The sequence below is a fragment of the Nicotiana sylvestris genome, chromosome 9 (genome assembly GCF_000393655.2).
Source record: "Nicotiana sylvestris chromosome 9, ASM39365v2, whole genome shotgun sequence".
Classification (NCBI taxonomy): Eukaryota; Viridiplantae; Streptophyta; class Magnoliopsida; order Solanales; family Solanaceae; genus Nicotiana; species Nicotiana sylvestris.
The window spans coordinates 126621932-126639366 of record NC_091065.1 but is presented as its reverse complement, the minus strand read 5'-3'; the positions used below and the strand labels follow the sequence as shown (position 1 = coordinate 126639366).

At 38.3% G+C, this 17435-nt stretch overlaps 1 protein-coding gene across 1 annotated transcript in view; it reads left to right on the top strand.

The window, feature by feature from the left end:
• Nucleotides 1-17198, top strand: part of LOC138877092 (uncharacterized) — a 66768-nt gene extending 49570 nt beyond the window's left edge. The window contains exon 2 of the mRNA XM_070156609.1: nt 16409-17198. Within this exon, the coding sequence (XP_070012710.1) occupies nt 16409-16862 (454 nt within the window). The 3' untranslated portion in view covers nt 16863-17198. The remainder of the gene's footprint in view (nt 1-16408) is intronic.
• The last annotated feature ends 237 nt before the right edge of the window (nt 17199-17435 follow it).

The following is a 17435-nucleotide window of genomic DNA, read 5'->3' as shown; positions in this document are numbered from 1 at the left end:
ACAATGGTGCTGTCGTGAGCATTTAAATTTTCTTCTCCATGTACGACTATTTCTTGATGGTCCCATTCAAACTTGACAGCCTGATGTAATGTTGACGGGACTGCTTTAGCAGCATGGATCCATGGTCGACCCAACAACAAGTTGTAAGAAACAGTCATGTCCAACACTTGGAATTCCATTGTGAATTCAACTGGACCTATAGTTAGTTCCAACACTATGTCGCCAAATGAATCTCTGCTTCCACCGTCAAATCCTCGTACGCAGATACTATTCTTTTGGATCCTCTCCTCTTTAATTTTTAATTTGTTTAAAGTGGAGAGAGGGCATATGTTTGCACTGGACCCATTGTCGACCAATACCCGGGTTACTACGGAGTTTTCACATTTCACGGTGAGGTAAAGAGCTCTGTTGTGCTCGGTACCCTCCACAGGCAATTCATCATCAGCAAATGTAATCCTGTTTGTCTCAAAGATTCTGTTGGCTATTTCGCCCAAATGATTTACAGAGATCTTTTCAGGAACATGAGCTTCATTCAGGATTTTCATCAACGCCAAACGGTGTTCCTCTGAATGGATCAGTAATGACAACAATGAAATTTGAGCGGGGGTCTTCTTTAATTGATCCACAACAGAATAATCATGGAGCTTCATTTTTCTTAAAAACTCCTCCGCCTCTTCTTCCGTCACAGCTTTCTTTGTTGGCATTGGATTGTTTTTAGTTTTTCTCAGCTCTTCGGGAGTAAAACATCTTCCCGAACGAGTCAAGCCTTGTACCTCACACACTTCTTCCTTGATTTCTTTGCCCTTGTACATTACGGTCACCCGTTCATAGTTCCATGGGATGGCTTTGTTGTTGATGATTGGCAGCTGGATTACAGGTGCAATAATAACCCGATCTGTACGTGCTCCTTCCACAATTACGACGGGTTTGTTAGCAACCCCTGGTACTATCACCTTTGTCCTCTCTTGTTTCGCGGCAACTTTGTTCGATGATCCCTCATCGACTATCATAGACGGTTCGCCACCATTCTTGTTATGCTTAGACACCAGCTTCTCCTCTATTAACTGCTTATCTGGCTTGGTTTCATGAGACTTGATCATCATGACAGTTTGTGACGGCTTCTTTGTCTCCCCATCAGCTTGTATGATTTCTATCATATTAGCCTCTTGATGGGCTGGCATTGGATTTCTATTGATATTTGGAGCTTCGGGGGTTTGAACCTCGATTTTATTAGTATCAATCAGCTCTTGTATTGCATTTTTCAAATGCCAACATTTCTCCGTATCATGGCCTGGTGTACCGGAGCAATATTCACAGCTAATGGTGTAATCCAGATTCTTTGGTGGAGGATTGGGTAGCTTGGATTGTATTGGTCTCAACATGTCTAACTGTCTCAGCCTGTGGAACAGACTAGTGTAAGACTCTCCCAATGGAGTGTAAGTTTTCTTTTTCTGTTCCCTTTCTCCCCTGAATGCTGGTCTAGGCCTGAAACCTGGTCCGGGATAAGCTCGGGGGTAGGTATTTGGTGTGACAGGAGCACGCCAATTGGTGTGAACAGGTGGCTGATTGTATGCTTGAGCGTGGTTAATGGCGAAATGAGGCTCTGAAGGGTGATAGTAATGTTGGGATGAATCATGGTGGTAAGCTGATTGGCGAGGTCGTTGCTGATTATAGTAAAGCGGTGAACCCCTGGGTCCTGGCCAAATTCCTGAATCAACTACGGTTGCTTCCTCCCTCTTCTTTCTTCCGATTCCTCCTACCCCGCCTTGAATAGCTTGAGTAGTTGCCTTAATTGCTGAATAGCTCATGATTTTGTTTGTCTTGAGGCCTTCTTCTACCATACCTCCCATCTTCACTACCTCGTTGAATGATTTTCCAACCGCTGAAACCAAGTGGGCGTAGTAAGTTGGTTCCAAGGCTTGGAGGAAGTAGTCTACCATTTCGCTCTCCTTCATAGGAGGATCCACTCTTGCTGCCTGTTCTCTCCACCGAAAACCATACTCTCTGAAACTTTCATTGTGTTTCTTCTCAAATTTGGTCAAAGATAATCGATCTGGGATGATTTCCAGATTGTATTGGAAATGGTATGCGAATGCCTGTGCCAGGTCATCCCAGGTGTACCATCTTCCATGGTCTTGGCGTGTATACCACTCCAAAGCTGATCCGCTTAGACTTTGACTGAAGTAAGCCATCAATAATTCATCCTTTCCCCCAGCTCCTCGCATCTTGCTACAGAAACCCCTTAAGTGGGCTACTGGGTCGCCGTGCCCGCTGTATAGGTCAAATTTGGGCATCTTGAAGCCAAATGGCAATTGTACATTAGGGAATAAGCATAAATCTTTGTATGCTACACTGACTTGCCCACCTAATCCCCGCATGTCTCGGAACGACTGTTCTAGACTTTTGACCTTCCTGAACATCTCTTCTTGTTCAGCATTTTTGGCTGGCTTGTCAATTTCGGTTGGGAGATCAAACCGAGGAGCAGGTGAATTGATTTCGGAGGCTTTGAAGGTGGGCTCCGGGGGTAATATTGGTTGTCTTGGGCCTGAAATGTAGGCTCACTAGGAGATTTGTGAAATGTAGCAGGGGGAGGTGCTACAAAAACAGGAGTCATAGGTGGAGGAAGGTACGGAACTGGTTTTGGAGGTGGAGACTGTGGTGTCTGAGAGGTGGTGCCTCGGTAGTGCTGATAAATGGGGAAACTTGGGGATAATTCAGTGGTGATATTATCCTGAGTTTGGATTATTGATGGAGCAGGGTTATTTGGGTAAGATGGGGGCAACTGTCCTGTAGACCAAGCTTGGTACATTTCTGCCATTTGCTGCTTGAGCTTAAGCATTTCTTCTTTCATTTTCCCGACATCCATCTCTTCTATCTCCATACTTGTGTCAACATCTGGGATAGACATACTTTCGGGTATTGGTCCTTTTGATCTTGTGTGATAGTGATAATATGCCAGTATACTCTTTAGAGAAACTAACTGGTTGAATTCTGAATTCTGAAAATGGACAAACTTGTTAGTTTTGAGAGTTTAACACATATATAATCACACGTTGAGATGCAATGCTCCTAAATAATCCCTTTCTATTATGCATTCGCTCGGTTGCTTGTGTCGTCCCAGCTTTCTTGAAATTAAGAAATTATCATTCGCTTTTATTTACTATATATATCTTTATCGTGGTGGTCGAATCTTAGAGATTGCCTACGTATCATGCCAAACATGAATCAGACCTTGCGTAGTTCGGACCAAAGTCAATCATGTTTATTTATTACACAAAGATGGAATTACATTCGAAAACTTTAAGAAAATAGCTTGAAACACACACACTTAAATCAAAATAAAAGATACAATTCATAACATCTCACAAAATGCCCCACTTTCCACTTTTGTTCTCTAATATTGGATTATCTGCTCAATGTGGGGCTTGACCTGGATGGCCTCCCAGCGTACGATACATCCTTTCCAACTCTATTGCTAGATGACGAGCAAAAGTGGGCGCATGCTCTGTAAACCTTTCATAATCCATTCCTTGGCAGTTTACATAACTTTGAGATGTGAAGACTGCCAAGTCGTGGATTTGTGCCCTGAAACCTTGGAGACGTTGGTCTTGGTCTTGCAATTGCTGCTGACGAGTGGTGGCTATGTCTCTGACACGGTTTTCACGATCTAAAGCTGATTCTAATAGAGCTCGGAGTCTGGCCTGCTCTAATCTTGCTTGTGATCTTTCCCTGTCGAGGTCTGCTTGTTGGTATTCTCTGTTGCATCTTCTTGCCTCTTCTAGTTGTGCACGAAGCTGGTCTTCTGATCGCATCCAATAGTCTTTTTCCTTCTTGAATTGAGCCTTGTCTTTTTCGGATTGCCTATCCTGGCGTTCCTTGTTAGATCTGGCTTCTTCATTTAATTGTTGGATCCTTTCTTTTGCTTTGCTCAATGCCCTTTCGTTTTCTGCAAGAATGGAATCATAATCTTGCATTTTTTCGAAGAGATTGGCGATGGTTTTTTGATCTTTCCAGCTTTTCTTTGGCGTTTCAGAGACTCTTTTCATTTTTTGGAATCGAGCATGAAGATTTTCATTCTCACAAGCTAGACTCTTTTTCTCGCCTTTGGCTTCTTGTTCTTGCAAATCTTTCTCCAAACTGAGGCTTCTTAGATTTTCTTTTAGGGCATGGATAGTGGCTTTGTACCCTTTTTCTTTTTCTCCCCAGATTAACCGCTCTTGGATTTTATCATTGAAATTTTGAACATGGGGTCTTTTTGTTGGCCTTTTTAGCTCAGGTTCCGGTACATCATCCACGCGAGACCGCTTTTCGAACCACCTTGCATATCCAGGATTTATCTCACCCTTGGTAGCGTCTAGGACTTGAGTATCACTTTTCAAGTATCGGCACCCATTCCACATCTGCTGAAGTAGAGCTTCGGGAATAGTGGCTTCTGGGTGTAATTCGATTACTTGCATACTCAAATCTTCTTCATCAGGAACTATTTGATATCTCCCTAGTTGCCTTAGGACTCTTAGTGGTGCATATGGCTGAATGCTTCTTAATCCCAATAGTAGTAGATAACTATTTGAGGTTGACATATGTATTACTTCTCTCATCGGGAGCCATCCCAGAGTCCATTCAATTTGATTTGCCATTAAAGCCTTTAGATGAGATACCCATGCTTCTATCCCTTCTGGAGCCTGGTAATTTTTTGTTCTTTCCTCATAGCTCTCGATGCAATTAGCTTTGTTCGACCCATACTGTATGATCTTGGATTGTTGTTGGAGATGTTAAATCACCCACATTTGCAACAAATTTTTGCATCCTTCGAAAACCTTCGCCCCTGATTTGCATAAAGTCAAAGCCCGATAAATATCTGACAGAATGATGGGGACAATGGTGTGATTTTCTTTAGTGGTGAGGATTTGCACAATTTTTGCGGTGCGAATATCAATTGTTCGCTCTTTATTTGGGAAGACCATGACTCCTAGAAAAGCCACCATGAAAGCAAATCGTCGGTGCATCTGCCAAGTGTCTTTGTTTTGCTTATTAGTAAGGCCTTTCTCATGAATTTCGAACCCATCTGACTTTCCAAATCTGGAATACAAAAAGTTGAAGGAACAACATCCATTGATGACATTGTTTTTCCTGATTTGACTGCTGATGTTCAGAAGACCGAAGAATCGATGTATTGAAGGAGCCTTTGTGAATATCAAGCTTTGATTTCTTAAACTTCCGTCAAAACCAACATAGCCAGCTACCTCCTCTAATGTAGGAGTAAGCTCAAAGTCAGAGAAACGAAAAACATTGTGTACAGGGTCCCAGAAAGTTACTAATGCCGTAATCAGATCATCCCGAGGCTCAACTTTCATAATGTCCGTGAGATTTCCCAAATGCTTGACGACCCATTTTTGACCGTCTTCGCCCAAATCATACCACCACATTTGAAGCTGACATAGAAATTCCTCCGTACTTGTGGATGAGGGGCTTTGTGTGGTGCTCATTTTGTATCTGAAATTTAATTTTAATAAAGTCAAAATTTATTTTGGGAAAATTTATACTAAAAATTATTTTCGAATTTTTTTTCTTTTATTTAAAAAAAAATTTAAAACTATATTTTTTCGAAATTTTTAAAGCAACCCATTTTATTCCTTGCTTCTCACCATGATTTTTTTTAAGCTGGTCAACAAGCATGTTCGAAGCGAATGAATGCACAAATAACAAGTAGGATGCATCATGATGGTCTTTTAATTTTTTGGTTCACCTGTCCTAGACAGACCCAACCCCTGTGTTGAGTCTCCAAGGCCAAATGCATATGATGCAAATATTCGTTCCTACTAGGGATCCGGTACATGGCTGAGTTATTCTAAGTGTAAAACCTTAGGTTGATTGTTCTAAACCTGGCTTACCCAAACGGACAGTTTGAGCCGAAGCGGGGGTAATGTACCGGGAGCACGAAAGTCTGCCCGGCCTAGTTACTTGTCCCAACTCCGTCTTATTTGGTATGACTTTAACAGAAAGGTGGGTCACGCGCACGTGTACACCATAAATTCAGAAGACTCAGAAAGAAGGGGGTTTCGTAGCAGTTGTATATATTCACAATTCAAATAATATTAAAGCGGTAAAAAAAACATTTAGCATATTAGCATATAAACAGTTGAAAATTATATAGTAAGTAAAGCCAATAAAAACAGATATTTTAAGCTCGAATTCTTTAAACCCTGAACCAATGGTTCTGGGTTCGTTCCCCAGCACGCCAGAGCTGTCGCACCTCCTTTTTCCTGCGCCCGCGGGGCGCGTGGGGAGTTTTCTCCAATTAAAGGACAGTCGAAACGGGATTTGTTTATTTGTTTCAGAGTCGCCACCTGGGAATTTTGAGGCGTCCCAAGTCACCAATTATAATCCCTGAATCGAGGAGAATATGACTCTGTTTATTTTTCTGCGAACCAGAAATCCTGAGTAAGGAATTCTGTTAATCCGGAAGAAGGTGTTAGGCATTTCCGAATTCCGTGGTTCTAGCACGGTCGCTTAACTGTTTTTATTATTGGCTTAATCAACTTGATTTTATTAAATATTGATGTTATCTGATTTTACTACTGCTTATACTTATTATGAATAATAAACCTTCTTTGAATCGAATTACGCGTACGTATATTCGTGTTGTAAATGCGGAATTGTGTCACGCGCACGTGTACACAATTACTTTTGACAATATATTTATTAAGCACATTTTTTTTCGAGAATGCGTTGAATCAAGAATAATTATTTTTTTGAATAATGAACCGTACATATCGGATTTTTATGAAATTGATTTAACGCCTTTAGAAAAATCCTTTTATTAAATATTCGCTCGAAATTGCGCGTACGCATAATCCGAAGTTTTGTTTTTACAAGTATAATCAGGGTACGCGAACGTATCCCTAATTGCGCAACATATTTGTAATGATATGATGGAATTTTAAAAAAAAATGTTTGTTATATCACGAAAAATCTTGTTTTAAGATATTCTTTAAACTTTGGAAAGTAAACCACAATTTATTAAATATTGACCATTGACTATAATTTCCGAATATAAATCATATTCATTCCAATTATTCAAAGTCAAAGGACAGAATAAAAATATGATTAATACTAACTTTAAAACAAATGTGACATATATATATGCCAAAGAATAAATTGCATTTGAAACCGAAAATAAATGATTCATAAAGGAAGGAAATATTTTCCGGGAATTTTCATGATTATTTAATGCAAATTCTATTTTTAATTACCATTGATTTAAAATGTTGCCATTTGTGTATATACAACTCAACTTATTTTCACATACTCGTTTTAATCTTAATAGATGAAATTAACTTACTTAGTTATGCCTATGACTGAGTTAGGATAGATATAGATATAATCAAACCAATTTGATTCTCAATCTATGTGAATTATTACTAACTATATTAATTTTTGCATTGTATAAGTTCCTAAGCCTTTTATTACTAAGAAAGAGAATAAGTCTTGTTGACTTAATAAAATGATATTGCATACAATATTATTTACTATATTTGACACTTTTGAACATACGGATTATACTAATACATCTTTCAACTATAAATTATGAACACCACCAATATTATGCCAAAAGATGGCAAATTGCAGCTAATCATCATATAGCTTTAAACAACAACTAATTAACTAACAAGATAAACTTATAGCATATTTTCTTTGATAATGCTATATTATGCTATACCTATCTAACAACACCATGAAGTGTAAATAAAACCAACCTTCTACCATGCTTCTTATTTACATAACTCATAGATAACTTAACTAATGAAGTTTGACATGGATAACATTATTACAAAGTTTTATATGAACTTCAAAATAAGACAATTTAACCTATGGCTATCAAATTGAGTTTACTACTAATTAATCATAAAAAAATGAAAATAATGAACTTGGACAATTGGCAATAGCATTTCAATTCAAACTTCATTGATGGGTCATGCTGAAATCTCTTTCCAACTTAAAATTTAAAAGACATATACCTGAAAATGGAGGTAGAAGAAGTAAGTTTCAGCAGTTACAGCAGTAACAAATTCAGTAGAATATACTGATAACACAGTAAATCTGAACAGGAATAGGATTCGAAGAGCCCAGATGCACAGTAAAGTACTTTTAAGAAACACTTCGGATTTTAACTGAACAGTGGAATCACATAAAGTTGAACAGATTCAACAAAAGAACAACATTTCAGATTTCAGTTTTTTCTTCAGTTTCAAATTCAGTTTGTTTTTGATTTTCTGTTTCTGCTGCTGTATCTGTATGTGAGTGTGTATGTGAATGTTCTATTTTCTGTTTCCTTCCTTTAAAATCTCAGCCCTCAAAATCTCTTAAAAATTCTCTCTTAAAAAATTTCTCTCTCTATTAAAAAGCTCTCTGAAAATTCTGTTTCTCTCCCTTAAAATTCTGTCTTTCTCACTCAAAATTCTCTTCTCCTTAACTATCTGTCCAGCTCCTGTATTTATACAGGGCTGGTCCTAGGCAATTTAAGTGCTTCTTGGACCCCCTTCTTTTTTTTTAAAAAACAGAAAATCCCATTATGTAAAACCTTTTCCCTGATTTTCAGCAGCCCATTATCCCTTGTTCCCCATTAGTATTATTAACTAATAGCAAATAATACACTAGCATTAATACCCTGTTTTTTACTGTTTCATTCCCAGAAGTGCCCCTGAAATCCTAATGTTATTACTGAAAACAAAATCAGAACCTACAGCAAAACAGATTCTAAAATCTGTACAAACTTAGTTATCTTTCTGATTTACAGCTAAACCAATCCTATTAACCTCCTAACACAATTGTATTTGACCAACTTTTGTAAGCCTGAATTCAAACTGGACATTACAGCAATATTACACTGAATTCAGAACTAAAATCATAACAGCATATTTCTGAAATTATCATAACAATTCAGAATGGACTTAACATTAAACCAAAATCAAACACACACAGGATCATTGTCAATACTGACAATGCCCTGAAACTTTAATGTTCAGACAATACATATACAACATACATTTGAATTCACTGATTCACAGACAATCATGATTTAATTGACGAGCATTAATCAATTGACTATTTACAACATTTGTCAATAATTAATCTAAAATAATAGAAGCAGACTGTTTTAGTCAACATTTTCAGAAATGAAAAATTCGTAATATAACTAATCGACGAACTTAATCGAGTCGATTACACACATTGTAAACAATCACAACCAACAGAAACAATTCACATTCGGATTAAGTAGACAGAAATGACAGAATTGATCAAAACAAATATGAAAAATTAAAAAGCTATTAAAACAGACAACAATACATGTAGAATAATACAAAAAGAAATAGAAAATACCTCTAAATCTTCACTCGAACTCAACTTGGATTTGGACCTTTTTGTTTGAAATCAAACTGACCTTAGTCGAAGTATTTTCCACTGAAAATACTTCGACTAAGGTCGATTAAACCTCAATCTTCATTTAATAGGCACAGAATCCGGAAGTTTGGTATTTTTAGGGTTCTTAAAAACACGATTTGGGATTTAACCATTTCTGGTTAGATTGGAGAAGAACCAAACATGACACAATGGTGAGGGTAGCCTAGGGGTTATTTGATGTTAGTTTGAAACGGATCTGAGTCTGTTCTTGTTTGGTCCGAATCTTCAAAAGAAAATTCGAGAAGTTCCGCACTGATTCGAACCAAACAAACGATAGATCCATATTCAGGGTGACTAGGGGAAGCTGTGGTGTCGATTTGGGACTGTTAGGTCTAGATCTGAACTTCGCTCGAATCTTCAAATGAAGATTCGAGAACCTCCAGGGAGATTCGAACCAAGCTGGTAACATATTCGGATAGAGGGTGTTCAGGGGGTCGTAGGGTGTTAAGGTGGTGACCGGCGGCGTTGATGCCGCCGGGTTTCAGGCGAAGGAATCCTAGGGCGGCTAGGGTTAGGATTGGGGGTTTGGGAAGACGATGAACAGGAGAGGATGGGGGGGGTGTTTAGTTAGGGGCCGGGGTAAGGGTTTGGGATTTATATAGGGGTGGGGTGGACTGATGTTATCCGTTGGATCAGGTAGAATGGAGGGTTGAGATCTACACACTTAACCAAACGGTGTCGTTTGGTTTAAGTTAGGGGGACGGGTTGAACCGGGGCAGTGGGTCGGGTAAGGGTCTTGGGTTAGGGTGATGAGATCTTGGCCGTTGGTTGTATTTAATCCAACGGCCCTTGATAAGGGGTGACCAAACGACGTCGTTTGATTCTGCTTGAATTGGACCGGACATGGGGCTGTTGGGATTGGGCTTGTGAAGGGAATTAATTCACTTGGGCCTGGATTTTAATCCAGGTCCAATTTTTTCACCATTAGAAAATTTTCTATTTTTATTTAAATTATATAAAAAACCTTAATAAAAATTATAAAACACTTTTTAACCTTACACAAAAAATATTAATTACTTCATAACAATTATTTAACACATAGTCAAAACATCAATCGCACAATGAAACGTTTGAAATAGAACCAATGCATATTTTTGTGATTTTATTTAAATTATCTCTTAAATATATAATTAAATCCTATATTTATGCAAATATGTATTTTATTTTATTTTTGTTTAATTATGACAAAGCAAACATTTTACGGACATAACACAAACATTTACCATCACGCAAATTCACAAATTACACAGTAAAAGAGATTTATTTTATTTATTTTGGAGCAGCTTTTTCGTAAGGCAAAAATCACGTGTTCACACTAAGGAAAGAAAAACAACAGAAAAAAACCAAGAGTGAGGTAGGATAGAGAATTCACCTGGTTCTGAAAATCCCGGTATTCGAAAATGCCTCGAAACTCTGCCCAAATTGTTTGAAATAAAAAAAGAAAAGGAAAATGTATTTCAAAAAAATGAAAGGGAGTCAATATCATGTTTTTCCAATTATGTCAAAATTGGCAAACTATGCGGGTCTGATTCTCACCGGATGTGAGATACGTAGGCAAACCTCATCGGTTCCAGCCTACCATTTTCCAAAAAAAAATATCCAAACATATTTTCTTTTACTTCTTTCTTTAGAAAAGACTTTCTTTAAGACCCCAATTTAAAAAAAAACAAAAATACAAAAATATTTTCTTTTAATCTCTCTCAAAATCCAAAAATATTTTCATTCTTCTTTCGAAAATTGAAAAGAAATTTTAAGATTCAAAAATATTTTCATTTTTCTTTAGAAGTATTTCTTTCATAAATTCAAAATAAAAGTCCGAAAATCCAAAAATATTTCTTTTCTTCTATAGAAGTTTTTCTTTCGAAATTCCAGAAAAAAAAGAGGAGTCGAAGTTCAAAAATATATATATATTTTCTTTCTTATTTAGAAGTCTTTCTTTCCAAAAAAAACAAACAAATTGAAATCCAAAAATATTTTGTTTCTTCTTTTTAAGTCTTTCTTTCGAAAAGTCCAAGATCCAAAAAAGAGTTAGTTTATTCACTTTATTCTCGATCTTCCCGAACTACGCAAGATCTGATTCATGTTCCCACATGATACATAGGCAACCCACATCAGGTCCGATCACCATTAAAAAGAAGTGAAAAAATGATGAAATGAAAAACTATTGATAATAATAAGGATCGACTGAGTCCATTCTAACATATTTTGTTTTGAATTGTGAAGAAAGTTGAGGTGGTCGGTTTGTGGTAAGCTGAAAACACAAGATCCAAGAAAAAATGATAACTGACATCGAAGCTGTTACAAGTGCTCAAGAGACTCAGGGTCAGAGGGTTCAACAAGAGTCTACTGTGTTTAAGAAAAATAGAATGCTGAAACAACAAATGACCGAAATGTGTCAAGCATGGGCCAGTGGTCAAGGACAGCCTCGTCATGAGTCACAATTTGCTACACTGCAAGAGCAGTACCACTCTCCTGAGTACCACTCGTACTCATTTGATATTCCTGCAAACATTGAGAAGCCTGCCCGAAAGATGGTACATGAAGAAATGACCCAAAGAGCGAAAAGCTTAGAACAACGGTTGAAAAACATGCAAGGGTTGGCAGGTCAAAAGAGTGTTTCCTTCAAAGATCTATGTATGTTCCCCGATGTCCACTTGCCGCCTGGTTTCAAGACTCCCAAATTTGAAAAGTATGATAGACATGGAGATCCCATAGCCCACCTGAAAAGGTATTGCAATCAACTGAGAGGTGCGGGAAGAAATGAAGAATTGTTGATGACTTATTTTGGGGAAAGCCTTACGGGAGTAGCCTCCGAATGGTTTATGGATCAAGACACGTCTCACTGGTATGTCTGGGATGACATGGCACAGGCCTTTGTCAATCAGTTCCAATACAACATCGACATTGCCCCAGACCGCATTTCCCTTTCAAACCTGAAGAAGAAACCAAGTGAAAGTTTCAGGGAATATGCCATTAAATGGAGAGAGCAAGCAGCTCGAGTTAAGCCACCCATGGATGACCACGAGCTAATCATTGTCTTCCTTCAAGCGCAAGAGCCAGATTACTTTCAAAACATGATGTCCGCAGTTGGCAAATCCTTCTCGGAAGCAATCAAAATGGGAGAAATGGTAGAGAATGGTCTTAAGACAGGCAAAATTATAAGTCAAGCAGTTTTTAAAGCCACAACTCAGGCTGTCTGGGTTGAATCTGATAATTTTAGCGACACAAATGAGAAGGTTGAAGAAATCATGATGACATCAGGGTCGAGAATAGGTCCCAGGAGAACATATCGAAGGTATGAGCAGCCTCCTCAAGTTTTCCATGACTCCCCTGAGCAGTATTATCCACCTCAGAACCCTCAATACTCTGTCGCTCCACCTCAGTATGTTGTCGAGCCACCAAAACACCCCAGAAGGCGAGCACGAGCATCACGAAATCTCCAACAGCCTCCACAAAATTTTCAAGTGCCCTATAACCCACATCCCAGCCAGAGGTATAAAGAGGAACAAAGGTTGAAAGATAATTTTACACCAATATGAGAGTCCTATGCAAGCTTATTTGAGAAGTTAAAGCATTATGACATGATTGCACCTATTCCTTCGAATCATGTGGACCCACGTGCGAGAAGCTTCGACCCTTCTAAAAGGTGTGAGTAACATTCCAATGCCCAGGGGCACAATATTGAAAGCTGTCGGGATTTGAAAAGAGAAATAGAAAGGATGATCCAGGAGAATCTGATTGTGATCTAAGACAGTGACACCCAGAATATCGCGCAGAATCCTTTACCTGCACATGATGATGCACACTTTGTGGGAATGATGCGTGGTGACAGGGAATATGAGAATCCTCTCGGGAATTTGCTAACCGAAGTTAATGATTTTGAAATTGGAGAAGGCTCTGCTGATTCTAATGAGCGAATTTGTGGCTAAATGTCAAGCTTAGCAATTGAAAAGTCATTCCCTCCTCACTAGGAAGGAATCTTGGTAGGTTGTTTTGATGTTTTTTCTATTATCTGAGTTATTTCAGGGTTGTGATTCAGATTTTATTTGTTTTATTGAGTCAAACCCTTCTATCCTTCCATTCTATTTGTGTGAGTCTTGTCTTTCTGTTCTGTTGCTATTTTCATTAGCTGGGTTATTTAGGGTTGTAACTCGGATTTTAAGTTGTTTGTCTTGTTGTTTACTCAGTGAAATACAGTTTGTCCTTTTGTGTCATTCCATGCTTAGTTCTTTTCCCGCTAGTTTTAATGACATGACATGCATGCGGAATTTTGGCCAGATCTTAGGAACTGATTTAACCTGAAATTCGATAACTAAAAAAATACTTTTGAGGATGAATAAAGAGTTTGAATACTTTGGAACTAAGGTCGAGTAAAATTCACCTTCAAATCATTGTGAAGATCGGGCTTACGGATGTTTAATCACTTGATGTTTGTTGGAAAGTTTGTCACTAAGGGATGAAAAAATGTCTTGTGACCACGACATACCAAGAAGACAGACATGTTCGTCAATGCTGTGATCGCGAAAAGATGTCATGTTTGACGTTCTTGAGGTTGGGAGGCCTTTTTTCTGCTACCCAAACACTTTATATCCTTTGCTACCCCTTTCGAGCCTGTGTTATTTTCCTTTGACTACCCTCTTTTGGAATCAAGTTTAGAGTCAAAAAAAAAATCATGTCCCAAGAGTACAAACTGGGGCAATTCTTAGAAAGTTCAAAAAAAAGGAATTGTCAAAGGTCCATGCCCTCAAAAATAGAAGCTGAGGCAAATAAAAAAAAGGAAAAAAAAGAGAAAAAAAAAGAAAAAAGGAAAAGAGAAATAGAAAGAAAGTTGAAAAATAGTTTAGGTTAGATGTTTGAACTACGTTAGACCTGATTCCTTTAAAGATACGTAGGCAGCCCCACGGTTCGGTCCAACCAAATAAGAATTTAAAAGAAAAAAAAATTCAGAAAAAATCCCCAATAGCTGAAACTGGGGCAAAGATTTTATTTCATTTGTAAAAGAGTCGGTTCCAAGAGTTGTAAGTCCATAACCCCTCATTTTGAGTTTACTTTGAGTCTTCATGCCGACCTTTCTTTCCAACCCTATCCAAAATCCTTCCAAATAAAGACCTCCCGATATGCCTTCAAGATTGCCAAGAGAAGCATGCAATGAGCAACGGTTGTCACATGATGTAGAACACCGCCGAGTTTCTCACAAAAAGGGAAAAAAAGAAAAATGAGAGAGTCTTATTAGTGAAAATCCTCACGGGCACAATAAGACGACGGTAAGTAGAGATGAATAAATGAGAGAGGCTCGTTGGTAAAAATTCCTCAAGGCACCACTAGTTGAAAGTGAGTCGCGAAGGTGATGTAAAGAATTGGCACGAACAAACCCAACTTCAAAGCTCATAAGAATGGCAAAAGGGAAGATTGGATTAATTTGGTAGATTAGGCCGTTGAGTCCAAAATGCATGTCATGACCATTAAGGCTAGTTATTGAAAAAAAAACTCTTCCTTCTGTCCTTTCGACAGGGGCATTTCTTGTTAATATTGTTTCTTTATAGCATTGTGTCCTTCCCTCTAAGTCAGTCCTTGTCAAAACAAGCAAGAAAAGATTTCAAAATCTGCTACCAGCTTTTCTGTTGCACAAAGTAAATTTGGTCAGTACACTCGGTTGTTACTATCAACGTGCCTTGAGGATTCATGCAAAGGCTCCCCCAAAAGACTCTTGTCAGCCTATTTGGCGTAAGCAAAGATAACTTGTGCTTCTCTCTGGCAGACAAATTGCTCAAAAGCAGGAAGTCATTCAATATATCAGAAAAGGTCATCTAAGAAAAGATCTCCAATTGGGATAAGGTTGTTTGAGCTGCAAATACAAACGATACTGGGTTTGAAACAATCCGAGTTGGTGCAGAACAAAAGTCTCTTGAGACCGACTCAGGCTGATCGAGCAAAAGCCAAGCTGCTTAAGACTCAAGGCCACAAACCGACCATCACTTTCAAAACTGACAAAATTTTCTTTGTTTGAAACAGGAACAAAGCAGTGCAAGGAAAGAGGTTCAAAAAAAAAAGGGAAAAGAAAAGAGAAAAAGAAAGAAAGAGAAAAATAGAAACAAAAAAGCAAAAAAAAAAAAAAAGGAAGAGAAGAGCCGAAAAAGGGAAGTTTCTCAAATCTCTGTCTTTATTTGTCTTGCTATTGTGCATAAAATCTTGCCGTTGGTCTTCACATTTTTCCTCCTAGGATAAAAAGTCCTAGTCTGATGAATTTTCCTTCCAATATAAATCTTAGTCTGATGAATCTTTCTCCTAAGATAGAAAACCTAGTCTGATGAACTTTCTCCTAGGATAGATGTCTTAGTCTGATGAATTTTCCTCCTAAAATGGAAACCCTAGTCTGATGAATTTTCTCCTAGGATCAAAATCCTAGTCTGATGAATTTTTCTCCTAAGATAGAAAACCTAGTCTGATGAATTTTCTCCTAGGATAAACGTCTTAGTCGGATGAATCTTTCTCCTAAGATACCAAAAACAAAAAAAAAGAGAAAAAAGACCTAGTCTGATGAATTTTCTCCTAGGATTAACGTCTTAGTCTGATGAATCTTTCTCCTAAGATAGAAAACCTAGTCTAACGAATTTTCTCCTAGGATATTTTGAAAAAAAGGGGGGAAGTCTGGATTTGAAAAAAAAGGGGGTCAATTTTTAGTCTTCTTGAGTTCTCAATGTTTAGTTTTCTTGAAATCAGGGACCCCGCCTGGAGAATAGGGTCAGTCTTTACTTTAGTCAAGCTTAGTTTATTGTTTTTCGCAAGCTCAATCACATTTAGAAGATGTACATCCTAGTCCAGTCTTTAGTTTACTCATCATTGCATCAATAATATAAGTGGTTTACAATATTGCTAATAACTCACAAATCTTCCTAGTGCAAACTGAGGCAGAAAATTTCGTTTGTTTTGTTGGTTTTGATTGCAGGCGCCCATATGGAAAACAAGGGAACACAGAAAGTTCAGCAATCAGGCGCCCACCTGGAGAACAAGGGAAGACAGTTCAAGTTTCAAGGGAAGATAGTTCAAGTTTCAACGGAAAGCAGCTTCGAAGGAAGAAAGTTCAAGTTCAGCAATCAGGCGCCCTCTTGGAGAACAAAGGAAGACAACTCAAGTTTCAAGGGAAAGCAGTTTCGAAGGAAGACAACTCAAGTTCCGAGGGAAAACAGTTTCGAAGGAAGACAATTCAAGTTTCAAGGGAAAATGGTTCAAGGTGCAAGGGAAAACAGTGTCAAGTAACAAGAGAAGACGGTTCAAGTTCAGCAATCAGGCGCCCACCTGAAAAAAAAAGGAATTCAATTCAGAATGCAATTCAAGTTAGTCATAATAAAGGAAAAGAGAGAGAGAGAAAGGCAAGAAATGAAGCCAAATACATAAGTTGATGAAAGATGTGAGCTGCTCAAGACATGACTGAAGTCACAAGCATGGTGTGTCCGGTCTTGATCCGAAAAGCTGAAGAAGAACGAGCTAACACCTGCAACTAGCAAATGTCAAGGTTCAAATCCAAAGTCTGCATGAAGAACCATTCAAGACTCAAGATCAAGCTTGAGAAGACTTATAGATAAGAATCTTGTAATTCGTAATTGACAGGCTTAGCTAGTCTTTTTCATGTTTTGATTTTTGATGTAACATCAGGACCGCGGACCGGAACCTCGGCAGAACGACACCTCACTCGGCTCTCCACCTCGGTACACTCCATCACCTCATTCACCTCTGAACTACACGTGGCCTGATTCCTTTATAGCCAAGGATATGTAGGTAGCTCAGATACCAGGGCTCAGTCACATTCCCCTGTTCTCTTAGTTTTAGTCTCTCCAAATAAGGGTCGGGTCAAAACACCTGTCTAGTCGTTCTTTGTCTGAAAACTCTTCGCGTTCCCAGTTAAAGAGGGGCAGTTGTAGACATGTGATTTTTGACCCTCCCCAAGATTTTTATATATTAGCACGTAAATATTT